General features: G+C 38.9%; 1 protein-coding gene across 2 annotated transcripts in view; it reads right to left on the reverse strand.

The window, feature by feature from the left end:
* Window positions 1-27,722, reverse strand: part of TRPM7 (transient receptor potential cation channel subfamily M member 7) — a 120,884-nt gene that overhangs the window by 45,935 nt on the left and 47,227 nt on the right. For both annotated transcript variants that reach the window (XM_062205890.1, XM_062205889.1), the window contains exons 12-21: window positions 23,570-23,704; window positions 16,898-16,951; window positions 13,636-13,776; window positions 12,495-12,629; window positions 11,342-11,622; window positions 8,455-8,683; window positions 7,192-7,347; window positions 6,967-7,110; window positions 6,035-6,163; window positions 3,833-4,111 (exon numbers count right to left, since the gene is read on the reverse strand). In XM_062205890.1, the coding sequence (XP_062061874.1) occupies window positions 3,833-4,111; window positions 6,035-6,163; window positions 6,967-7,110; window positions 7,192-7,347; window positions 8,455-8,683; window positions 11,342-11,622; window positions 12,495-12,629; window positions 13,636-13,776; window positions 16,898-16,951; window positions 23,570-23,704 (1,683 nt within the window). The remainder of the gene's footprint in view (window positions 1-3,832; window positions 4,112-6,034; window positions 6,164-6,966; window positions 7,111-7,191; window positions 7,348-8,454; window positions 8,684-11,341; window positions 11,623-12,494; window positions 12,630-13,635; window positions 13,777-16,897; window positions 16,952-23,569; window positions 23,705-27,722) is intronic.

Consider the following 27,722-nt stretch of genomic DNA (forward strand, 5'->3'; position numbering starts at 1 on the left):
AAGCATTTGTGAGAAGGCAAAAGATTCATCAGAGCATTTTTCATGCTATTTCATATACTTCAGAATCCAACTATCTATAATTAAAGGAAAAGTGCAAGTCAAATATTTAATATAAAACCCAAATCTGTACTGAAGTAACTGCAAATTATTCAACATCTAAGACTGGTGATTCAGATGCCTTAGATTCCACATCATTTCACATAAAGTCTGACAATTTTCCCTATGGTTGATCTAAATTTAATTATTTTAAAATATTTGAATATTTGGTTTGTCCATATCATATCCAGTTTACATGTATAATGTATAAGATGAAAGGGAGAAGTTTAGCATTTACCTAATTTTCATTAGGGTGGTATCCAAGACATAAAATGTGAAGATTTCATTTTAAATATCTTCAGGCTTTTCTTTTTTCTTTAAGATTTATTTATTTATTAGTTTGACTGTCAGAGTTACAAAGAGAGAGATCATTTATCCGCTGGTTCACTCCCCAGATGCCCTCAATGGCTAGGGCTAGGCCAGGCCAAAGCTAGGAACCTGGAACTTCATCCAGATTCCTGTATGAGTTGGCAGAGGCCCATGTATTTGGGCCAACTTCTGCCGCTTTTCCTAGGCCATTGGGAGCTGGATCTTTAATGGAGTAGCTGGGACATAAACCAGTGCCCATAGGAAATGCCAGCATTGCAGGCAATGGGTTTACCTGTTAGACCACAACACTCGCCCCTTCAGGCTTTCCAAAGCTGTTTCCTCTGGCTAGAAATTTGCTGTTCAGAAAAAGTCCTATTAATTTCCTAAACTCTTTTGAAACCCTTTTTTTATGAAAGCCTCATGACAGAGTTGTTACTAGCTCTTCTATCTTCAAATAACTTATCCTGTGTCTCAACAGCTATCTATTCACGTCCATCTGAGACAAAGTGAATTCCACGAGGATATGGAAAATGTCTCATGCACCCTTGTAGCCTCAGGTCAGTATAACTCCTTATATAATAGATATATAATAATACAAGTAAGAATGTTAGCATTAGGATGGTGACTGTTATGAACATTTTGAAGGGGGTGTAAATGGAAGAGGACACTATGAGAGAACACACAATGGGGAAAATGACTGGTTGATGAGGGGAAAGATGCTCTGAGGAGAGAGGTTCTAAAGATGACTGCCAGTAAAGAAGAGATATATATTCATGCTCCCTATAACTGGGATGAGAAAAATGACAGATGTGTTGGGGGCAGGTCAGAGGCTACATACAGAATGAACCCCAGATTGCTCCATTTTCTCAACTCCCTCCACTTCTTCCATCTCCACACTTTATGAAGGTAATTTTTTTTTTTTAATTTATTTGACAGAGTTAGTGAGCGAGAGAGAGAGACAGAGAGAAAGGTCTTCCTTCCGCTGGCTCACTCCCCAAATGGCCGCTAAAGCCGGAGCTACGCCAATCCGAAGCCAGGAGCCAGGTGTTTCCTCCTGATCTCCCATGTGGGTGCAGGGGCCAAGCACTTGGGCCATCCTCCACTGCCCTCCCAGGCTACAGCAGAGAGCTGGACTGGAAGAGGAACAACTGGGACTAGAACCTGGCGCCCATATGGGATGCCGGCACCGCAGGCGGAAGATTAACAAAGTGAGCCACAGCACTGGCCCCCATTCTGTACTTATACCGCTTACTTACATACCATTGCATAGTCCTGATACCACTGAGACACTGAGTAACCATAAACAGTGAGAATCGTAATGCCTTTTTGCATGGTAAACAGGCTAAAATTAATTCCTTCCCCCAAAACTTTAATTCTCCTGCTATTCCTAAAAATACTCTAAGAATGCCAAAATAGGTGAATAGTGATTTTATCTTCTATGTGACAAATAATAGACCAGTAATTCTCAACTAGGGAGAAGGAGAATAAATTAGCCTGGATGGGAAGTGTGTAGTATGAAAAAGCAATGATAAAATTTTCTATTTAGGAAACTTCAAATTTTATTTTCATGATGTAAGATAATCTTTTGAGAAAGTAGGGTTACTTAGAAATCTAGCAATTTTCCAAGACCAAGGTAAAGGATTTCAAGAACTTGTGGAAGAGATTTTCATATTTATTAAATTGGAATAATTATTTTAAAAAGACTCAAGTAATAGCATATACAAGTGTTAAAAAACCTATATTGATAAAATTATTATTACAGAAATAAACACATGCATTCACATCTATGTCTTGAAGGATGGAAGATATACTTTAAGCTGTTAACAGAAGATGTCTCTAGGTAATGTTTTTTTGGTAATCTCTAAAAAGGAAGGAAAAATCATTTTTACAGAAACAATAGCACTACTAGGAGTTTTGCCTTTCTCAGCATTGAAAACTGAAAGCAATTATGGTAGGACAAGACCCAACTTATTTTTCAGTTTAGTGAATAAAAAAATTACACATTAAACTTGACATCTAGATTAAAAAACAAAACATTCCAGTTGGATAAAGACTAAAATACTACGCACTTTATATCAGGAAAACAATCAAGATATTTTGGATCTAATTTGAAAAAATAATTCACTTTGGGGCCAGTATTGTGGCTTAAGGAGGTAAGATGCCACCTGCAGTGCTGGCATCCCATATGGAAGTGGGTTCCAGTCCTGGCTGCTCAACTTCCAATCCAGTTCCTTGCAAATACACCTGGGAAAGCAGAGGAAAATGGCGCAAATCTTTGGGTCCCTGCACCCACATGGGAGACCTGGAAGAAGCTCCTGATTCATGATTTTGGCCTGACCGAGCCCCAACTGTTGCTGCCATTTGGGGAGTGAATCATCAGATGGAGGATTTCTCTCTCTCTGTGAAACTGCTTTTCAAATAAATAAAATAAGTTTAACAAATTTAATTTGGATCAATGAAAACTGAAGCAGAGAGTTCCCAAAGATATAAACCATAGACACTATTTGTTTAGCTAGCAAACATCAATGATGAGATATGACGAATACAGAGGCCTGGGCTTGAGCATGAGAAATTCCTGTGGGACACTTTCAGAATGTTCCCACTGTCTGAAAATCATAATAAGCAGGGATAGCATTGTGGCCCAGTGAGTTAAGCAACCACATGTGATGTCAGCATTTTATATTTCATATTAGAGCACTTGCGTAAGTTTTGGCTGCTCCACTTCCCATTAAGTTCCCTGCTAATGTGGCTCGGAAAGCACAAGATGGCTCAGGTACTTGTGCTCCTGCCACTCACACTGGAGACCATAGCAGGAGCCAGGAACTGCTTCCTGGTCTCCTACATAGGTACAGGGGCTCAAGGATTTGGGTCATCTGCTGCTGCTTTCCCAGGCTTGCATTAGCAAGGAACTAGATCCAAGTGGATCAGCAGGATCTCAAACTGGTGCTTATATGAGATGCTGGCATTGCAGGTGGTGGCTTAACCCACTAAGCCACAACACTGGCCCCAGTTTTGCATTTTTTAAAGAGCAATAATATAGACGGAAGAGAGGCCAAAGTGATTCTGAGGAAACTGATTACTAGTCTACTACAGGTACCAGATGATGGCTTACTGATAAAGGTAACAGTAAAGTTGAAAGGAAATATACAGATAGGAATTAACAAGGGATAGCAAATGTTTTGTGGTGTAAAATATTCTTAGCAAGTAGCATTTAAAAATCAAAGCATTTCAAGAAAACACAAACAAAATGCTTTTCTTCATGTTATCGTAACATAGTAATATGTCCATAAGGAATGGTAGATTTAGATTATGAGCAAATAAATATACGACATTCACTGGTTCAAACAAAACTACGTTAATAAAAGATTTTTATAAATTTTAATAAAAAGCACCAATAAACACATAAATAAGACATCTCCCAACTTACCATTTTTCCAATCATCATTACATAAGGTCCTGCCTGTTGATTTACAGCTAGAAAATCTAGCAAACGCACATACCAAAATATTATGTTAAGACAGTAAATTAATCTTCCAGCCACAAAAACATGATTATCATATGCATTCTCAAAGTTCCATTTTGCTCCAAATCTTAGTCCAAATCCAATGAAGAATGAAATTATGGCAATTGAATCAGTGATATTGAAATAATCACTAAACCACACTTTAATCTTCTGGCTTATTTTTCCAGCTTCAGACATGAAGATCTAAAGGTTTAACCAGAACACAAATGGTTTAATCAATTTCTTTCTATTAAAACACATACAACATTCAATTACAATATCACAGTCGAAATTTTATATATCTTTTAAAATTTCAAAGCACTTTTAATCAATTATGTTGGCATTTGATATCTGAAACACTAAGATAAATAAATGGACTCCCCAACCAAGGCCTCTCAAGTAAGAAGTAGAAAATCTTGGATTACAACATAGTTCTCTATACTTGGAATGTGAAATACTTTTTAAACATTTATTTATTTACTTATTTGCAAGTCAGAGTAACAGAGACAGGGAGAAATAAGAGAAATCTTCCATTCACCGGTTCACACCCTAAATGGTCACACTGGCCAGGGCTGGACCAGGCAGAAGCCACATGCCCTGAATATCATCCAGGTCTCCCACGTGGGTGGTAGGTACCCAAGTACCTGGGCCATCCTCCACTGCTTTCCCAGGCACATTAGCAGGGACATGGACTAGAAACAGAACTGGTGATCCAAAACGGGATCTGGAATTGAGGCAGCAGCCACAATACCTGACTGTTAAATGCTTTTATAAGCTGTTTTATTTCAAATTGAAGAAACACTTGGATATTCTGGTATTATCTTCTAAAGGCACCTTATTATCAGAAAGTAAATAATTTAATGGTTTAAACAACTATATTTATCTAATTCACTTAAAACATATACCTGTTCTCTTAAATATAACAATTTGAAAAAAATAGATATTTTGAGAGGAATGGTAATACATTCTTAGCTTCAAAACCACAGTGTTATCATAAATACTGATGTCTTCCCTTTCACTCTTCTCCCTTCAACAATTAACCACCCCACTACAGGCAAGCACTATTATTACTATCTCATGTATCCTTGCATAACTGTTTCATGAATATTTATTTTCTAAAAAAAGTTGCAACTTGCATTCAACATTGAACAACGTCATTTCTTCAAACCTGTTAGTAAGTAAAGCAACACATTTCATAAAAATATGAACTCAACACTCAGAAGTGAAAACATGGAATAAGATAAATTATTATGACATCTATATCACCCTTTATCTATATTAGGAGACTATAATCTCATATAGTCTCTTAACTGCAAGGTAGACATAAAATATAAAAATATTTATGCAAGTGTGTCATGAAACAGTATTTGTCTAATAGAAAGCATAAAAATTTAGTTAAGGAGGGCCAGCATTGTTATAGTGCTCGTTCAACATCCAGCTGCTCTGCTTCTGAACCAGTTCCCTGCTAATGTGCCTGGGAAAGCAACAGAGACAGCCCAAGTACTTGGGTCCCTGATAACCACATGGAAGACCTGGATGAAGCTTCTGGCTCCTGGCTTCAGCCTGAACCATTCCTGGTTCTCGTGGCCAATTGGGGAGTGAACCAGAGGATGGAAGATCTCTCTCTCTCTCTCTCTGCATCTCCTCTGCTCTAATTCCACCTTTCAAAAATAAGTCATAAAAAAAATTAGGATGTTAAAAAATGTATAATTTAAACTGGAAACCAAAACACAAAAGGATATAAATCTCCATGACAACTCAGTGGGCAATACAGTATACTTCAGTGGGCAATATAAGAGCAAAATAACCTATTTTTGTTTATCTACCCAATTGGCTATCATAGACATTTACTCTCTTTGAAAATTGGCAGACAGCATGAATATGAGTGATGAGGAAATAAAATGAAAAAATGACTTAGGCTGTTTCTGATGCAAACTATTATATCTGTAATGGTGACAGAATGAACTGCATACCTCTGATCTATATTCTTCCAAGTCACTTTTGGACTTTTAAAAATATGTTCTGTACATCTAAACTATAATACATACTCACATAAACACCCAAAACAAAATGAATCTAAACATCTTTTATATTTACATTGTTACTTTTGAAAAACTAATGACATACCTCACGGACTTTCTCAATAGCATAGGTAAAAATATAAGCAATAACAATCCATTCTTGAACTGAAGGTAACCGTTCCATTTGTACAAGAACTACAAATGTATACAGCATCAGAAATCCTAAATATGCCAACTAACAAAAAAGAAATGTTATGTTAATAAAAATTATAAAATAAAAATTTATTATGGACATACTAGAGCATATACACAAACAGCTATCAAATGAGCTTCTGTGAGTTATTCCTCAGCCTCAGTCATTAAAATAGTTTTAGAAAAAGCTCTTCTTCAGTGCAGATATTGCCTGTGGTAAATAATAAATGGTCCCCAAATTATAAATGTGTGGTTCTAGAACTGCTGACATTTTAAACTCATCACAGAAAGAATTTTAACAACTATTAGGTTTATGTTTTCAGCACAGTACATAGAATTCTGTTTAATATTCTACTCAGATACCACAATGTATTAGAAATCATTGTAGAACTGCATTACTATGATCATCAAGGAACACATACTACCTGCTTCTTCCCAAGCAAATAGTATTCCAAGGAAAGACATCTAATATGTTCCTAGTTCCTAGTCATGAAACTTGAATCCCAAGAAATGGAAACAGATATGAAAAGGATTTGCCCTAGATAAGGGAACAGCCTACCTTAGACACTCTTAACTAAAAGGGTTACAGAGAAGTGATAAGGTCTATGTATAACTAGTAAAAATGTATTTCATTTCAGAAGAAACTGTATTCTCATTGACCACTGAAAAATTTATAGCTAAGAATCCTCTCATCTCTCTCCTTGTCTCTACTAGTATTAGAACAAGTCACATCCTTGATTTAGCTACAGCAGGAAAATAAACTACAATATAGAAAGAAAAATTCCTGTGGCCACTTGAATTGCTATTTTTAAGTATATCTTTTAAATATGTTATGTTCATACATACCGTGTTAAACCAGAACTTTACAATTGGTGCATGATAAAAGGCATAGAACTTTCGTGTGATTGGAAGCTTTTTGGATTTTATTTGTATTTCCATTTCATTCTTTCCTTCATTATTACCCAAAATCTTTACTTCTTTAAACACTTCCTAAATTAAAAAAAAAAAAAGTTTATTGCACACTAATCCACAAAAAATTATATTTACTTTTAAATTTTTTTTCCTCCTTACCATGGGGATCTCTTCTGTTATGTTTTGAAAGTTGTTTTCACTGTCTTCCATTGTCATCTGATGAGCATCTTGAGATTGTGGGATATGGGACATTTCAGCTTTAGTTTTATATTCTAGCATTAATATTGCAGGTGGAACTAAAATACTTAATATGACCTAAAATTTTTAGAGACATAAGTTTGCATTTTACTATTAGTGATCTTCAAGACTATAATGAAAATAATAAAAATGCATTAAATATCTTATGACTGTTAGCCATTGTGCTCTTAAAGTATAGGGGAAAACAAAATTTAAATGGTATAGGTAGAATTGTTTTAAAGAGTAAAAACAATGAGTATTATAATGAGGATTTAAAATAGATTCAATGATTATTATAGATGTGTCCTTTAAATAAAGTTACAATTTGATTAGAAAAACATTAATGTTTAAACAAAATTCAAGCCTTATAAAGTTGCTAAGTGCTTAATTTTATCCTAAATCTCTTTGCAAGCATTCCATATCATAACATGATTACTCAGCTCCTGCCTCTATAAACAAAATGGTTTATTTCCACATTTTACATATTACTTGGAAAACCCTAAAGCATTAGGAAATTGTAATTCTGCAACAGAAGTTAGTTATTCCTTCATCTTTTTTTAGTAATTAACACTGTATTATTTCACTTACAATAGTCTATGGTTAAACCACTTGCATGATTTCTGCCTTCTACATTTCTGTACCTTATTTTAAAATATATGAGAATAAAGAGAGGTTTAAAGCAGTATTTCTCACTATGAGAAAACGCAAAGACTATTTTACCCAAATTATTAACCTTAAAAATTGGACATATGGATAAATAAACTGATCCAAAAATATAAACTGAATATGTCTATACTTATCCAAGATACTTCAAGTAACTCAAAAGTAACAGGTTATTAAGTTTAGTAACTAACTAGGTCCTGAATTTTAGAATTATCCTTTCATACAACAGTAATTTTTTTTTTAGTGCTGTAAATGCCAATATACCCCATTTACTCCTTTATACTTGTGGTTCAAAGGGGAGCAAAAATTACACATTTCTCAAACACTGAAGAACAGGAGGCCAAAAGCTCATTATTTGCCACTTGGGATGAAAGGCTGACTACCTAGTATCCGCCACCCAGCTCCCAGCCCACCTATTGCTATTATTCTTCACAAATCAAGGCATATTACTGTACATCTGATTAATTATTCTACTCTTTATGTAATCACACACTTTATATTGAAATTGCTTCTAAAGTATACCTTGTACCATGAATTTTTCCTCATATTAAGCCTTCCCATCCACATATCAGATAATAACATTTGTGTACAGGTGTGGGCTACAAAAGGTCTAAGTCTTGATGAAACTGCTAATTTAAGGCAGGTTGAATTACTCCAGTTTTTCAGTTCATATGTGAGCAATTTCATAGCCATTGTTTCATCTTGTCTGAATGACTGTTCTAGTAATTCAACAGCCAGTTGACCAAAATCACTAAAAAAGATAAGAGCCAAAATATACTCAATTAACAAATTGAAATTTTAAACCATTAATGTTAAATTCATACAAAATGCTTTCCAGTTGTTTTTCACACATACTTATGGAACTGTGAGGCATGAGAATAACTATTTTCAGACATCGTCTATTCAAAAATCGTAAAATAAGTCACATTAAATACAAGACTGAAACTGTGAATTCAGAGCATTTTCTCCAGGTCCTAGAAATAAAGCTACAGTCACACACACACACAAACACACTCACACACAAAAAAACTGATAATGTTACAGCATTCTATTTCCAAAAAACGTCTCTTGGGGCCTGCATGTGGTATACAGGGTAAAGCCGCCTGCAATGCTGGCATCCCACATGGGTTCTGGTTGGTGTCCCAGCTGCTCCACTTTCAATCTGGCTCCCTGCTAATGGCCTGGGAAAAGCAGCAGAAAATGGCTCAAGTGCCTGAGAACCCTGCCACCCATGTGGGAGACACAGATGAAGCTCTCAGCTCTTGGCTCCTGGTTCCAGCCTGGTCCAGCCCTGGCCATTGCAGCCATCTGAGAAGTGAACCATCGAATGGAAGATATTTCTCTCTCATTCTATAACTCTGTCTTTCTAAATAAATAAACCTTTAGAAATTTTTATATCTATAAATAACATTTTAAAAAGTCTCTATATGAAGTATTTCAAACATAGAAAAGGGGTGGTGGGGCTAGAGCTGTGGCATAACAGGCTAAGCAACTGCCTGTGGTGCCAATATCCCATATGGGTGCCAGTTTGAGTTCCAGCTGGTCCACTTCCATTCCTGCTCCCTACTGATGGCCTGGGAAAGCAGTGGAAGATGGCTCAAGTGCTTGGACCCCTGCACCCACATAGGAAACCTGGAAGAAGCTCCCAGATCCTGGCTTGGGATCGGCCCAGCTCCAGCTGTTGCAGCCATTTGGGGAGTGAACCACTGGATGGAAGACCTCTGTCTCTCTTTCTCTCTATAACTCTACCTTTCAAATAAATAAATCAATATTAAAAAAAAAAGAGGGCTGGTTGGTACCCTGTAGACAGGAATAGTAACATTAGGGAATAAGTAATCACAAGACACATCTGAATCTTCAATTTCCACTAAAATAATCAGAGAATACCTGCGTGAGTTATTTTCAGTGACAACTATTACTCTCTTCTAAAGACAGCCTATTGGAGGATATGGAGGTCCAAGTATCTATGAGAATGTTTCCTCAAACTACCTTTCTAGCTTAACTTCATAAGTAAACTGTATGACCTATTTTATTCTATGTACATGATTTTACCATCCAAAATGCCCTGCAGGTGAATTCAGTCTGTCTCCTTAGAATACAGCTGAAACCTCAGTTCTTTCCTTTTTTTACCTCCTCAAATGGAATTTCATTAATCACTGTTGTGTGTACTTATTAAACTGATTCTGGCATTTCTTTTGTTGTTGTTGAAATGCTTAACTTTTTTTTTTTTTTTTTTGCCAGGCAGAGTGGATAGTGAGAGAGAGAGAGACAGAGAGAAAGGTCTTCCTTTTTGCCGTTGGTTCACCCTCCAATGGCCACTGCAGCCAACGCATAGCGCTGATCCGAAGCCAGGAGCCAGGTGCTTCTCCTGGTCACCCATACGGGTGCAGGGTCCAAGGACTTGGGTCATCCTCCACTGCCTTCCCGGGCCATAGCAGAGAGCTGGCCTGGAAGAGAGGCAACCGGGATAGAATCCGACGCCCCAACCGGGACTAGAACCTGGTGTGCTGGCGCTGCAAGGTGGAGGATTAGCCTGCTAAGCCACGACGCCGGCTGAAATGCTTAACTCTTAAATTGCAAACAAGCGCCGGCCTGTTTTTCACATACACAGAAGGAAGCTATTCTCTGAATTTTTAAAATTTATTTATTTATTTGAAAGTCAAAATTACAGAAAGAGAGGGAGAGACAGAGAAATCTTCCACATGCTGGTTCACTCCCCAGATGGCTGCAATGACCAGGGCTGGGCCAGGCAGAAGCTAGGAGCCAGGAGCTTCACCTGGGAATCCCATGTGGGTGGCAGGAGTCCAAGCACTTGGGCTATCTTCCACTGCTTTCCCTGGGTATTAGGGATCCGAAGTGGAGCAGCCCACACTTGAACCCACACACATACGGGATACTGGCATCACAAGTGGTGGCTTTACCTGCTACACCACAATGCTGGCCCCACTGAGTATACTTTCTTGGTATATTTTCTGGGTATACCTTCTCTTAAGAATATCAATAAAACATATATCCCCACTAACTGCACAGCATTATAATAGCCAAACATGGTTTTTTGTTTTTTAAAGATTTATTTATTTATTTGAAAGGCAGAGTAACAGAAAGAAAAGTGGGAAAGACATAAAAACAAATTTTTCATCAGCTCATTAAATCCCCAAATGGCTGCAACAGCCAGGGCTGGGTCAGGCCAAAGAGAGGAGCCTAGAACACCATCCAGATCTCCCATATGGGTAGCAGGGGCCCAAGTACTTGGATCCTCTTCTGCTGCCTCACAGGTACATTAGCAGGGCGCTAGATAGGAAGCAGTGCAGCAGCACTTAGATATGATATTCTGATATCTTGCTGGGCCACAATGCTGGCCCATATTTTATATTTTTAAAATGTTTTCAACCCATAAAATATCACTTACTTGGAATACTGTTTCAGTTCTTCTGAAGTATCATCTACCAAGTCGCTCTGCTTTGCTTCATATGCCATTGAACGATAGATCTTACAGGCAACTAATGCTTTAGCCATTGATTCTTCACCATGCTGCCATAAGAAACGGGCCATGACCTGCCTCTTCATAAGGCAAGCCCAAATTAACAATTCATTAAGTGGGTAAGGAAAACGCTTGGTTTCTGGATCATCAATATCTACAATTTCATCTTTGGTTCTTTTCTTCTTTCCTTCTTCCACAGCTGTATCAATCTTCAAGAGAAAAAAAATGTTATAAAGCCCTTTATAATAAGGCTATATGATATTGATGTTATTGTAAGTTTTTGTAAAATATTCTTTGCCCTAGTCTTCAATTTCATAATTACATAATTTTATAAACTTCATTTTTATAAACTGCATTTTACTATGACTCATAATTCATCTTACAAAAATGCCATTTCAACGGTATCTTTATAACTTTTCCGAACTAAAAAGCCTAAATATTTCAACCAATATCTGATAAAACTATAATGAAATTAAATGTTTGATAACACGTTTGTTTTTGCAAGTTTTTTTTTTTTTTTTTTTTTGACAGGCAGAGTTAGTGAGAGAGAAAGACAGAGAGAAAGGTCTTCCTATTGTTGGTTCACCCCACAAATGGCTGCTGCAGGTGGTGCACCATGCTGATCCGAAGGCAGGAGCCAGGTGCTTCCTCCTGGTCTCCCATGGGGTGTGGGACCCAAGCACTTGGGCCATCCTCCACTGCACTCTGGGGCCACAGCGGAGAGCTGGACTGGAAGAGGAGCAACTGGGACAGAATCCAGCGCCCCAACCGGGACTAGAATTCCGGGGTGCTAGAGCCACAGGCGAAGGATTAGCCCCATGTGCTGTGGCGCCGCCCTGTTTTTACAAGTTTTTAATCAAGGAAAAATGGACTATAAGGAGCCAATATTCAAGAAAATATTTTAAAAATCATATTATCATAGTTAACTTGTTAACTCACAATGAATACCTTTGCATACAAAACGAAGATTGAAAGATATATGAAAAAACAAAAAATTCTTATAAAACAAGCAGTTTTTGGTTGCTTAATTGAAAATGAACAAAATAAAAAACTAAAATAGATAATATTTAGATAAATATACCTTTGGTCTGTAGGGCTGTGCTGTTTTAATGAAATGATTATGTCTCATTTTTTCCTTTTTATCAGCTCTATTACCAAAAGATTCGTGACTCTTTCGCAATTGAGGAGTGCTACTGGAGGTATTTCGGCCAGATCTCTGAAAAAGAGATCTTATTAGACTTTACAGATTTAAATATCCTGACATGTTATAAATATTCAAGATTGTATTCATCTACATATGCAAATGTTTGCATATGTACACATACAAATAACTGGTTTAGGATTTTGCTTATAAATTTTTCTTACTGCTCAATTGAAAATCTCCCATTTCTTTTTTTCTTTTTCTTTTCTATTTTTTTGACAGGTAGAGTGGACAGTGAGAGAGAGAGACAGAGAGAAAGGTCTTCCTTTTCCGTTGGTTCACCCTCCAATGGCCGCTGCGGCCGGCGCACCACGCTGATCCGAAGGCAGGAGCCAGGTGTTTCTCCTGGTCTCCCATGGGGTGCAGGGCCCAAGCATTTGGGTCATCCTCCACTGCCTTCCCGGGCCACAGCAGAGAGCTGGCCTGGAAGAGGGGCAACCGGGACAGAATCCTGCGCCCCGACTGGGACTAGAACTCGGTGTGCCGGCGCCGCAAGGCGGAGGATTAGCCTGTTGAGCTACGGCGCTGGTGAAAATCTCCCATTTCTAAGACATTGTTACTTTCAGCATTCTAACATACCTAATTCTTTTTTTTTTTTTTTCCTGACAGGTAGAGTTAGTGAGAGAGAGAGAGACAGAGAGAAAAGTCTTCCTTCCGTTGGTTCACCCCCCAAATGACTGCTATGGCCTGTATGCTTCGCCAAACCGAAGCCAGGAGCCAGGTGCTTCCTCCTGGTCTCCCAGCAGTTGCAGGGCCCAAGCACTTGGGCCATCCTCCACTGCACTCCCGGGCCACAGCAGAGAGCTGGCCTGGAAGAGGGGCAACCAGGACAGAACCGGCACCCCAACCGGGACTAGAACCTGGGATACTGGCGCCGCAGGTGGAGGATTAGCCTAGTGAGCCGCGGCGACGGCCCCATACCTAATTCTTAACATTTAACTTTTTTTTTTTTAATTAAACATTTAAAGTATATGATTAACTTTAAATCACACATATAATTTCCCCCCCAAGTTATACATACCCGATTATTTCCACCAAGACTATTGTATATTAATCGAAAACGTTTCCGAGTATAGGTACATCTGTAGGTTCCTCCCATGAGATATTCAATAACGAGTCCTATATCAATTAGAGTGATCTTATATCCAGGAGGAAGATTTCCCTGGAAACAAAATATTTTTAAAAGATGTGATAGTATTTCTTCATATTGTCATGCCATGACTAAGAATAGGCCTACTCTCCAAAATGATAAATGTATACTTGTACTAAGAACTTGAGGTTGCAAGTGTTATCCTTTACAGGGAAAGAGAATGACTTCTTTTTCCATTTCCTTTAAAAAAAAAAAATTTTTTTTTATTTGATTACAGAGAGGGAAAGGCATTGGCAGAGACAGACACAGAAGTCTTCCATCCGCTGTTTCATTCCCCAGATCTAGCAAGCTGAAGCCAGGAGCTTCATCCAGTTTTCCAACCTGGGCTCAGGGGCCCAAGGAATTGGGCCATTTTCCATTGCTTTCCCAGGCACATTATCAGGGAGCTGGATAGGAAGTGAAACAGCCAGCACTTGAACCAGTGCCCATGTGGGATGTTGGCACTGCAGGCGCCTGCTTTACCCAGTATGCCATAGCACCAGCTTTCCCTTTTCTAAGCGGTGGGGATTCTGAAACTTTGATGAGGTCGCAAGGTATGATTTGGGACATGCAGGCATATGGCCTAAAGCAGAAATATAAGCATTTTTCTATGGTCCTAATATTTGACACAAAGAGGCAAAGAAATTGTTAGCCACATATTCCATTCTCATTGAAGTACATACCACAAATTGAATTTTTTTTTACAAAATTAATGTTATAAAGTGTTAACTATGTTTCCAGACTGGCCCATAAATACAGTATTTTTTAACCAAAATTATACTCGGTATATTATGTTAGACAAATCTTTAGAACTTTATGTGGCACTTAACCTATCACTTATAATAAAAACACTTATTTCTACACAAAGTACAAGATATTTGGTATCAGAGTTGGTTTTGGGGCACAACAGGTTAAGTTGCTGCTTGTAACACCTGGCATCCCAAATCAGAATGCAAGTTCAAGTGCTAGCTATCTTGCTTTTAATCTACTTTCCTGCTAATCTGCCTGGGAAGGCAACAGAAGATGACTCAAGTGGTTAGGCCCCTGCCACCCTCATGGGAAAGCAGGATGGGGTTCTTGGTTCTTGGCTTTGGACGGAACCAGATTGGGCTGTTGAAGCCATCTGGGTAATGTACCAGTGGATGGAAGATCTCTTTCATATATACATCTCTTGCCTCTCTCTCTGCTACTCTGCCTTTCAAATATGCTAATTTTTTTAATTTTAACTCAAACAACAATATACTTTAGGATTGAGGATGCCATCTGTATTGTCAAATGTATTTCCTTAAGAAATTCAACACATACAATCATGATATAAGCCTAGCTGAAGGGAAATATTTAAATTAAGGAATATTTAAATTGAGGAATTAAGGATCTTAATAAAAAGATCATGAGCGATTTCTCAAACTATACTGATATTTCTTATAAAATCCAACTTGTTAATCTGAGTCAGCAAATATTCAATTACTGTCTTTAAGACTTATTATGAGGATTTAAAAACTGAACTTCCTATCACCAATACATCCAGTCAATATATAACTGCTTGCATTTGTTTCTAAAATAAAATATTCTATTTTGTGTTAACCCACATAAGTAAATCATGTAATCATAATGCAATGTGCTTCACAAACTTCTGGCCTGAAGATCTCTTCCATTAAGTTTGGGGTGGAAGGTTTTAATTATTTTTTTAAAAATCAGATTAATATGGAATGCACAGAATATGCAAATCCTCAGTTGTCTGTGGTGGGTGTGCAAAGGGCAGAGAAGGAGCAGGACATGCAGTCACTGATAATGAGCAGTCACTTTTCTGAGGTAATGTTAATGCTCTAACATTAGACTTCAGCAACGGCTGCACAATTCTGTGAATACAGTAAAAGTCAACAACATATACTTTTAATGAATTAATTATATAGCATGTGAAATCCACTAAGAAAAATGCATATAAAAAGTTGAACTGCATCAAAACTTTAAAGATTTATTTGAACAGCAGAGCTTACAGAGAGAGAGAGAGAGACCTTCCACTCGCTGGTTCACTCTCTAGATAGCCACAACAGCCTGAGATGAGCCAGGCCAAAGCCAGGAACCAGGAAATTTCTCGGGTCTCTCGTGTGGGTGTCAGGGGCCTAAGGACTTGGGCCATCTTCCAGTGCTTTCCCACACACATCAGCAGGTAGCTGGATCAGAAGTGGAGCAGCCAGGACTCAAACCAGCACCCATTTGCGATGTCAGCGGTGCAAGTGCCAGCATTACTGGCTATACCACACCAAGTCCAAAGAAAAATTTTGAAGGTATAATAATGTCTAAGTTTTTTCCATGGGATACTAATTAGTATTAAATGAATTACCAACTACATAAAATTAAAATTAAAAATGACATTTCTATTTTCAGTTTCTGTTTATTTAACAGTATATTCATACTGAGCAGCAAGTAAAATATCAAATACAAGAATTTTAGAATGGAAGCCCTTTAATTTAGAAACCTAAAAATATTTAAAGTAGCCAAATATGAGTACTATTTCATCAAGGAAAACAAATTGTATTAGGTACCCATAATTTGGCTATAAAAATGCTGATACAGGTTTAACACTATAAATCCACAAAGAATCAACAGAAGAGGAATAACATTTTGTCACTATGAAATACCTTTAGATCATGTATCAATGTTATGTATTCAGTCATTATAATACTAATTTTTTTCTTAAAACAGGGATAGAGTATTGTAGCATTTTTATTGGCTAGGTCTACCATGAAGATCACTACTCAGTGCTCCCTCAACTTCCTTAATCAATTTCCGTTACACTGGGACAAATTTCTAGGGAATACATCTTTTCTAACACAAAATGAAAACACAATCTATCAACAATCTCATTTTGTGGACCAATAAAGATTATAAAATCGATCAGATTCTATCTCAGATCCCAAGAAGCTCAGGAAACTTTGTTCTTACTTCATAAACTACTCTTATTTGATTTCCGATAATTATGCTCTTAAAGGTCTCTTTTGTCACAAATTTAGCCCTTATTTTATCTTATTCCAAAGACTGTTAAGTCTATTACAGCTTAAAAATGTATTTAAATACTTTCTTAGGGCCAGCTGAAGTCTAAGTGCTTTTTTATAACAAAACTTTTTAAAAACAAAAGAAATTAATCTCTTACCTGTTTCACATCTCGAATAAGATGAAACAGCATTGGATTAGTTGGGCCTTGTTTCTTTAGGGAGAAAAAATTAAAGCAAACTATTATTTTTCTTCTAAATTAACTTAATTTCCTTTCATTATTTAAAAGATTTTATGAACCTTTTTGTACAAATAATACTGCTTTGAAGTTATAGTCATAAACTGGGTGAAAAAAGATAAAGACACAGGAATCACTAAAAACTCCATGGAAATGCATAATATGGAAAAACTATATATGAACTTCAAAACTTTTTTTTGCACCAAGATGAACTTTTTTTTTTTAAAGATATATTTGAAAGAGTTAGAGAGAGAGGGACACAGAGATCTTCCATCTAAGAAAAACCTCTTTTACTTCAACTTTCATGGGAATTTTTTGAAGCAGCCTTCTATAATCTTTTTTTTTTTTTTTTTTTTTGGACAGGCAGAGTTAGACAGTGAGAGAGAGAGAGAGAAAGGTATTCCTTTTTCCGTAGGTTCACCCCCCAAGTGGCTACTACGGCTGGCGCGCTGTGCCAATCTGAAGCCAGGAGCCAGGTGCTTCCTCCTGGTCTCCCATGCAGGTGCAGGGCCCAAGGACCTGGGCCATCCTCCACTGCCTTCCTGGGCCACAGCAGAGAGCTGGACTGGAAGAGGACCAATTGGGACAGAATCCGGCATCCCAACCGGGACTAGAACCTGGTGTGCCCGTGCCGCAGGCAGAGGATTAGCCTAATGAGCCGCGGCACCGGCCATAACCATTTCATATTGACATATTTACTGTCACAAAGATAAATAATTTTAGAGAATCACTAAAATGGTACTTAAGTTTTCTTATAAAAGTCAGATAAACACTGCAAGTTTCCTTGTTACATCTTCAATTTATATTTAAATTTTTCACTGATACTAGAGCTATAGATAACCTTTCTCCTTGTTAAAACATGTTTCTGTTACCCATCATCAAGTTGTGTCAACACGTTCAATATTTCAAGCAATAAACCTTTAACATTTATACGTCTTTATTTCCCAATTATCTACTCTATGTATACTTTAAAATGGACTAGACACTTTTTTTATCTTTATAGTAAACTTATCTTGATGGTATTCTGTATTTTGAAAAATTTCCCAGGAGTATACTTCCCCCACCTGCACCAACATAAATGGTCCAAAAATGCATCTTAAATGCTTTAGGCAGATAATGACGCTGTGATGTAGTAGGTTAAGCCTCCGCCTGTGGCACCAGCATATGTTTTGGGCTGCTCCTTTTCTGATTCAGCCCTTTGCTTATGGCCTGTGAAAACAGTGCTTGGACCCCTATACCCATATGAGAGACCCAGAAGAAGCTCCTGGTTCCCGGCTTCAGATCAGCACAGATCTAGCCATTGTGGCCATCTGGAGAGTGATCCAGGAAGATATTCTCTCTCTCTGCCTCGCTGTAGTTCTGCCTTTTAAATAAATATATAAATCTTCTAAAAAATTGTAAGATTTATTTGAAAGGCAGAATTACAGCGAGGCAAAGGCAGAGAAAGAAAAGGGCTTCCATCTGCTGGTTCACTCCCCAGATGGCTGCAATGGCCAGAGCTGTGCTGATCTGAAACCAGGAGCCAGGAGCTTCTTCCGAGTCTCCCACACGAGTGCAGGGGTCCAAGGACTTGGGCCATCTTTTATACTGCTTTCCCAGGCCATAGCAGAGAGCTGGATCGGAAGTGGAGCAGACGGGACTTGAGCCAGGGCCCATTGGGGATGCAGCACTATAGCGGCTTTACCTGCTACGCCACAGCACCAGCTCCTAAAAAATATTTTTAAAATACTTTAGGCAGTGCTCTGATTCACGTGAAATTTACTGTAATAAATTTTTTAAAAAAAGATTTTATTTATTGATTTGAGTAGTAGTGTTACAGACAGAAAGGGAGAGACAGACAGAAAGGTTTTCCATCTGCTGGTCCAATCCCCAAATAGCTGCCAATGGCTGGAGCTAGACCAATTCAAAGCCAGGAGCCAGGAGCTTTTTCCGGGTCTCTCAGGCAGATGCAGGGGCAAATATACTTGGGCTATTTGCTGCTGCATTTCCAGGCCATAGCAGAGAGCTGGATCAGAAGAGGAGCAGCCAAGATAGAACCAGTGCTCATATGGGATTGCCGGTGTTGCAGGCAGAAGCTTAGCCCACTATGACACAGCACTGGCTCTGTAATGAATTTTATGTGACACAAATTAAGAGACTTACTCTCATACGTCAAATCTTATTGCTTAAAATAATTATGAAATGAGATTTAATCACATCATTGCATTATCATAAATTTTTTAATGAGAAGTTATTATAGAAATCATTTCAATCTACTTTTCCAATTTGATAACATGTAATACACATGTGATCAACCACATCCTTGGTTGATCCTTGGTTGATATTCTTGACTTTCAAATTCTATGTAATATCTAAGATGACAATTTAAATTGCCTTATAAATTACATTCCATCTTAGCCTCCTGAGTGAGACACTGGCCTCCTATACTGGAGTGCCAGTTCAAGTTCCGGTTGCTCTGCTTCTGATCCATCTCCCTCCTAATAGCTTGGGAAAGCTGAAGATGGCCCAGGTACTTGGGTCCCTGCCACCCATTTTGGAGAGTGGATGATCTCTCTGTCTCTTCTCCTCCCTCTGCCACTCAGCCTTTCAAATAAATAAATATTTATTTTAAAGGTAGAGTTACAAAGAGGCAGAGGCAGAGAGAGAAGTCTTCCTTCCTCTGGTTCAGTCCCCAGATGGCCTCAACAGCTGGAGCTGGGCCAATCTGAAGCCAGGAGCTTCTTTTGGGTCTCCCATATGGGTGCAGGGGCCCAAGCACTTGGGCCATCTTCTACTGCTTTCCCAGGCCATAACAGAGATCTGGAAGTGGAGCAGCTTGGTCTCAAACCAGCAACCATTTTGGGTACCAGGCACTGCAGGCAGCAGCTTTACTGGCTACGCCTCAGCACCGATCCCCAATAAATTTTTTTTAAAAAAGCTTATTTAGGAGCCAGCGCTGTGGTGTAGCAGTTAAAGCCGCCGCCTTCAGTGCCAGCATCCCATAAGGGTGCTGGTTTGAGTCTTGGCTGCTCCACCTCCGACCCAGCTCTCTGCTATGGCCTGGGAAAGCAGTAGAAAATGGCCCAAGTCCTTGGAACCCTGCACCCGCGTGGGAGACCTGGAAGAAACTCCGGCTCTTGGCTTCAGACTGGCACAGCTCTACCTGTTGTGGCCAACTGGGGAGTGAACCAGTGGAGGGAAGACCTCTCTCTCTCTCTCTCTGCTTCTCCCTCCTTCTCTCTCTGTGCAACTCTTTTGAGTAAATAAATAAATCTTAAAAAAAAAAAAAAAAAGCTTATTTAATGTGGTGTAGCTGGTAAAGCCGATGCCTGCAGTGCCAGCATCCCACATGGGCACCGGTTCAAGTCTGAGCTGCTCCACTTCCGATCCAGATCCCTGCTAATGTGCCTAGGAAAGCAGCAGAAGATGGTCTAAAACTTTGGGCCTCTGCACCCACGTGGGAGACTCAGAAGAAGCACCTGGCTTCAGATCTGCCCACCTCTGGCCATTGTGGCCATCTGGGAACTGAACCAGCAGATGGAAGATTTCTCTCTCTCTTTCTCTACCTCTGCCTCTCAAATAAATAAATGAATCAAAAAAAAAAAAAAAAGCAAGCAAGCAAAAAAGCTACAAGCTTGTTTTGTGAATACCAATTAATATTTTAAACTGTTTTAAATTCTAATATGGTAAATATCAACACATACATACAGAATCTCATAAAGATCAGCTCTTTGAAGTTCTCAACAATTTGTATGCAAAAATATCTTAATGCCACAAAAGTTTGAAAAACACTACTTAACATGTTTTAAATCCTTAGAATTTCAAAAACTTTTAACTTTAACAGACGCTAAAAGTAACTATAATCTTAGTAACTTCAAGCTACAGAAGTGAAAGTACTAACAGGATCAATTTTTATTTTTATTGTTTTATATTTGCTTTACATTTTAGGGATAAACCTATTTCAACACAAAGAATAATCCTTTTAATTTTTATATCTGTTCATCAGACACAGTGGAATGCAACAAAGTTCATTTAATTATACTGGAATACTTTAAAGAGAAAAAAGTAGAAAATAAAGATAATCCCTACTCAGAAGAAATTTATAATCATTATACTTAGCTATGCTACAGGGTTTCATAAAAGTACAGACATAGCATTTGAGCTAAGTTTCAAAAAATGAATAACATTTTAATAAGGATTAGTTGGAAGAAAAATAGACCTGCACTGTGTAAATAACAAATGCTTTTTTAAAAAGTCTATATTTTTAGTAAAGTGTAGGTAGACATAGTTGAAACACCCAACTGGTCAGAAGGTTTAGGGATGAAAGCAGAAATGAAGCTAAGGCAAAACGTGGAAATCTTTGAAAATCAGGCTAAGGGTATGAGTACTATTACATACATACTGGGGAGCTATCACAGGTTTTTTGTTTTGTTTTGTTTGATTGATTGTTTTTTGACAGGCAGAGTCAGACAGTGAGAGAGAAAGACAGAGAGAAAGGTCTTCCTTCCGTTGATTCACCCCCTAAAATGGCCACTACGGCTGGCGCGCTACGCCGATCTGAAGCCAAGAGCCAGGTGCTTCCTCCTGGTCTCCCATGCAGCTGCAGGGCCCAAGTACTTGAGCCATCCTCCATTGCCCTCCCGGGTCACAGCAGAGAGCTTTACTAGAAGAGGAGCAACCGGGACAGAATCTGGCGCCCCAACTGGGACCAGAACCTAGGGTGCCGGCGCCGCAGGCGGACAGGATTAGCCAAGTGAGCTGTGGCGCCAGCCAATCACAGGTTTTTAAACTGCAGAAAAATACAGTAAAATATTTTTATCACTACAAAAATAATTTAAAAACAGATCTGAGAAAAGACATGGACAGGGAGATTAGATTACTGAAACAGTAGACAGAAATAATTTGAGTAGTAAAAATGAAGAGGAGACAAATAGGTAGTAACTAATGAATGAAAAGGCAGCTTTGCAGAGAAGTAAAAGTTACAAAGCTAGGATTTGGGTCCAGTGTTCCTCAAAGTATAGCACCATTAAATTCATACTGGTGGAGCCAGCTCTGTGGCGTAAGGGGCTAAACCTCTGGCTGAGGTGTGCGCATCCCATGTGAGTGTCAGAGGTGCTGGCATCCCATGTGAGTGCCAGTTTCTGTCCCAGCTGCTCCTCTTCCAATCCAGCTCATACGGCCCGGGGAAAGCAGTAGAAGACGGCCCAAGTGCTTCGGCCCCTGCACCCACGTGGGAGACCCAGAGACCTGGAAGAAGCTCCTGGCTTCTGCCTTTGGATCAGCTCAGCTCCAGCCACTGTGGCCACATAGAACAAGTGGATGGAAGACCTTTCTCTCTGAGATGGGTAGTATTTACCCTCTCCAACACTAATGATATGAAATTGGAAATTAACCAAGAAAGCTTTGATGGCAAGAATAACAAGTTTTCACTGAGTCATTTACAAAAATGAAACATAGTATATAAGCTAAGACTATGATTAAGAAGTCAACCCTTAGTTTTTTAATTTTTAAACTTTTTTTTGAAAGGCACAGGTAGACAGCTAGACACAGAGAGTGTGTATGTGTGCAAGATCTTCTATCCACTGGTCAGGCTGAAGCCAGAAACCCAGAATTCAATGCAAGTCATCCCCTTGGGTGGACCTAACTACTTGAACATGGAAATAGAAGCAGAGCCAGGACTTGAACTCATACATTGATATGGGATGTAGCTATCCCAAATGGCACCTTAACTGATACCCCCAACATCCACCCCATCCTAGCTTTTAAAAAGGATGAAAGGAGGGACCAGTGCTGTGGCATAGCAGGTTAAGCTGTTGCCTGCAATACTGGCATCCCATAGGGGTGCCAGTTCATATCCAAACTGCTGCACGTTTGATCCAGCTCCCTGCAAATGTGCCTGGGAAAGCAGTGGAAGATGGCCCAACTCCCTGGGCTCCTGTACTCACATGGGAGACCCAGAGGAAGCTCCTGGCTCCTGGTATCAGCCTGGCACAGCCCTAGCCAATGTGGCTATTTGGGGAATGAACCAGTAGATGGAAGATCTCTCTCTGTCTCTCCTCTTTTTCTATAACTCTACCTTCCAAATAAATTAATCTTCAAAAAACAAAAAATAAAAAAAAGGGTGAAAGGCAGGAAAAGGTGATAGGACTATTAAGTACACATACCTTTCCTATGTGACAGGGAAAGGGTTTCAGACTGTAACACAACCAACCAACCAAAGACCAGCGGAATTTTTTCCATAAAAACAAGCAAGGAATTAAAATCTTTATCAACAGGGTCAGTATTGTGACCCAGCAGGTTAATGTTCCTGCCTCGATGAAGCCATCCCATGTTGGGACTCCAGTTCAAGTCCTGGTTTCTCTGGTTCCTATCCATTTCCTTGCTAATGTACCTGGGAAAGCAGCAACAGATGATCCAAGTACTTAGGTCCCTGCCACCCAAGTCAGAGACCTGGAGAGAGTTTCAGCTCCTGGCTTCAGCCTGGTCCAGCCCCAGCCATTGCAGCCATTTAGCAAGTAAACCAGCAGAGGGAAGATCTCTCGCTTCCCTTTTCTCTGTAACTCTTACTTTCAAATAAATAAATAAATCTTAAAAAAATTTTTAACAATAACTTACAGTGTTGTAAAGTTCTTCCAGTCTTGGAATGGTAAGGAATTTATGCATGCTTACTCCATTTTCTATAAGAAGTTTTACAAATGCAACTCTATCCATTACAAGAGCATCAAGCATAGCTTGTTCTAAGGATCCAACCTAAAAGAATAAATTAAAATTCAATTTATTAATAAAAATTAATAAATACATTTCACATGTTCCAATTACATAAACACTTTCAAATTTAAGTCCTCAGGATTTATACCTATTTGGAACTGAATAGTTTTAAAATAAAATTAGAAAGATTCAAAATAGTAAAAGGCTAGAACCTAAGGTATTTAGATAAGAGATAAAAAGATGTATCTAGAATACCATTTCTCAAAGAACACTCCAAAAGTACTATTTTTGTAAGAGAACAAACTATATGGGAAGATGGAAGAAAATGAAGTCCACCATCAATTAAATTAGGAGGGAAAAAAAAAAAAAAACTCTTAGAGTAATGGTTTTCAATTTTCAGGAAAAATTTTTTGGGAAAATTCATTTCCATATTCAGGAGCCATTACTAATGCTTAATAGGCAAAGTCAAGGGATACCAGAAAACAATCAAAATACTGGACAGTATCACTCAAAAAGAAAACTATTCCACATCTCACACAATTTTCTATTATCCAGTTAGACACTTGTCAGTAAAAAAATCAATAATTTTGCTTTACATGAGTATAAAGTATTCTGCCGTGATTTTATTCAACAATGAATATTCTAAAAATAAAATATTCCACAATGAATATTCCGAAAATAAAACTATTAATCAGGTGAGATGGTACTTATGTTTACTTTAGAATTTGAGAATTATTCACAATTAGAGAAAAATCATATCACTTAATAGACCATCTGTGTCATTTCAGCTTAACATAAAACAGCTCTAGAACTCAGCATATGAAGTTGTCTCTTGTGTTTTTAAAGCCTATTTAAAAGACTTTTCAACATACTTTCTAATCAAATACTGGTAAATTAGTGGAGACAAAGGAAATGCAGAAATTTCACAAGTGTCATTAGAGAGGATTGATTTAAAAATATCTGCTACTAAGGCCGGTGCCGTGGCTTAACAGGCTAATCCTCCGCTTTGCGGCGCTGGCACACCGGGTTCTAGTCCCGGTCGGGGTGCCGGATTCTATCTCAGTTGCCCCTCTTCCAGGCCAGCTCTCTGCTATGGCCCGGGAAGGCAGTGGAGGATGGCCCAAGTCCTTGGGCCCTGCACCCGCATGGGAGACCAGGAGAAGCATCTGGCTCCTGGCTTCGGATCAGCACAATGCGCCGGCCGCAGTGGCCATTGGAGGGTGAACCAACGGCAAAAAGGAAGACCTTTCTCTCTGTCTCTCTCTCACTATCACTCTGCCTGTAAAAAAAAGAAAATCTGCTATTATTGCTTCTATATATTTTTAATATTTTGGAATCATGATTAAAAACCATAGAAAAATCAATACCAAAATAACTGTTTTTTACTTATTTTTCATCTTATTTTGATACTATTTTCAGAGGTTTACCACACAACTACATACCTTCTCTATAGCAGCTTGTATTATCATTTCTTTTTCCAATCTATCCTCAATTTGCATCATCTAGCAAAGGATATGGTCTCCAAGATTTTTTTATGTGTAATTGATGAAAGGTATGCATTATATGTGATGAAATTTCAAGATAGAAACTATATTTTTTTGATATTTCTCACTCCTCAGTTATGTCATAACAAAGAAAACATTTTGACATTATACTTAAAAATAAGGTCTAATTCACAAAAATTTAACACTTTTTTTCATTTTCTCTACATCAACAGCCTGAAATTCATCATGGCATGTTATTCATACTTTACACAAGAGCATTTCCTTTATCACACACAGAAAATTCTGATTTGTTATTACTTATTCTAGTACTAATATTTTATCATTATTCTAGTGCTTACTTAGTTTGCTCTGCCTATTCTTATCCTATCAAGGCATGTTTTTCTGTCTCTCACGGCATTTAAGTTACCAACTACAATCTGTATTAGGTCCCACACACAACTGTAGCGTTTACACTGACTGTATGTATAGTAAGTACAAGCATCAGCTATGTCTTTTAAATGTTGCTTTCCTTGAACAACTCCAAACTGAAACATTTACTATAATTCATTTTTCTTGACTTTTTTCATTAACAATTGGAGCATTATGATTTTAAATTTATACAGTATTTATGAAATTCCATTTTAGCACAATAAAAGGCATCGTAACAAAACTCTTGCTTTAAAACAGTAGCAAAAATTTACCTGATGGGGTTTATAACTATAGCCCTAAAATAACAATAAAGCCTGACAAAAGTTTCATAACCAAGGAAAAAAATAAAGCAGTTAAAAGCAATGTATCTGCTGGGGGCCGGCACTGTGGTGTAGTGGGTAAAGCCACTGCCTGCAGTGCCAGCAATCCGCAGGGCACCAGTTTGAGTCCTGGCTGCTCCACCTTCTATCCAGCTCTCCGCTAAGGCCTGGGAAAGCAGTGAAAGATGGCCCAAGTCCTTGGGTCGTTGCACCAGCGTGGGAGACCTGGAAGAAGCTCTTGGCTCCTGGCTTCAGACTGGCGCAGCTCTGGCCGTTGAGGCCACCTGGAGACTAACCCAGTGGATGGGAGACCTCTCTCTCTCTGCCTCTGCCTTTCAAGTAAGTAAATAAATCTTTTTAAAAAAATGTATCTGCAGCTGGCGCCGTGGCTCAACAGGCTAATCCTCCACCTAGCGGCGCTGGCACACCGAGTTCTAGTCCCGGTCGGGGCGGCGGATCCTGTCCTGGTTGCCCCTCTTCCAGGCCAGCTCTCTGCTATGGCCTGGGAGTACAGTGGAGGATGGTCCAAGTGCTTGGGCCCTGCACCCCATGGGAGACCAGGAGAAGCACCTGGCTCCTGCCATCGGATCAGCGCAGTGCGCCGGCCGCGGCGGCCATTGGAGGGTGAACCAACGGCAAAGGAAGACCTTTCTCTCTGTCTCTCTCTCACTGTCACTGACTCTGCCTGTCAAAAAAAAAAGCATCTGCTTTGTAGGCAGAATTTCCTCATTTAAACAATGCACACTGATGTGTTGCAATAAAGAGGATATAGGAGTTTAGCCTAGTGGTTACCCAAATCCCACACTGAGTGGATGAGCTCGATTTCTAGCTCTAGCTCCCAATTCCAGCATCTTGCTAATGCAGACCCTAGGAGGCAGCAGTGATGGCTCAAGTGATTGATATCCTGCCACCCACATGGGAGACCTGGAGTGAGTTCCAGGCTAGTGACTTCGGACTCAGCCCAGTCCTCGCCAGTGCAGGCATGTGGGGAGAGAACCAGCACACAGGACCTATCTCTCTCTCTCTGTCCAGCTCTCTGCCTCTCAAATAAATACAAATTTAATAAATACAAAAGATAGGCTTCATCCAAACCTTTGCATCTAAGTCCAAAAATCCAATGAAATCATTCAGGGGAATAAAAGTTTGGTTTATAGGTTTGAGTTTTACTACAGGTAATTAAAATCATTTCCTCCTCTGTTGTACTAAAAGAAGAGATATGACTATATAGTTTATTATTATATAGAAAATATATTACACAGTTTATAAAAAAATCAAATACCACAAAAAATATAATAAAACTTTCTCTTTTCTGGGCCCCATCTCTCTAGATACATGTCATGTTAACAGCTCTAGGGTAGATCCCAAGAAAGCAGAATAGGGAGAGAGGGTACTTACTACCCTAGTCTAGGGGAAGATAGTCTAAAAAAAAAAGTGGAAAGAGTATAATCTCAGGGCAGAGTTATGGAGAAACTGCAGAGGAAACTCTATGCAAATTAGAGGGACACTGTGGATCTACGTGGAGGGTGTAGATGTACACAACTCAGGATCCCAGCAGCCAAGAGCCTTAGCACCAGCTTTGGAGAGTAAGGTGAGACCAGATTGCAGCAGACCACGCCACTGGCAATAAAGCTGCAGAAACAGCCAGGCACAAGTCAGGCTTGGAACCCTATGGTAAGACAGTATACCTGCCAACCTAGAAGGAAAAAAGGGGGGCACATTTCTCTCTCCATGACCACCCAGCACCAGCATCCTATAACTAGCCAAGCCATTCTGGACAAACATAACAGCTCCCCCAGCTTATGTCGGTGCTTCCAGCAACCAGCTGAG

This window comes from Lepus europaeus, chromosome 11 (genome assembly GCF_033115175.1).
Source record: "Lepus europaeus isolate LE1 chromosome 11, mLepTim1.pri, whole genome shotgun sequence".
Lineage (NCBI taxonomy): Eukaryota > Metazoa > Chordata > Mammalia > Lagomorpha > Leporidae > Lepus > Lepus europaeus.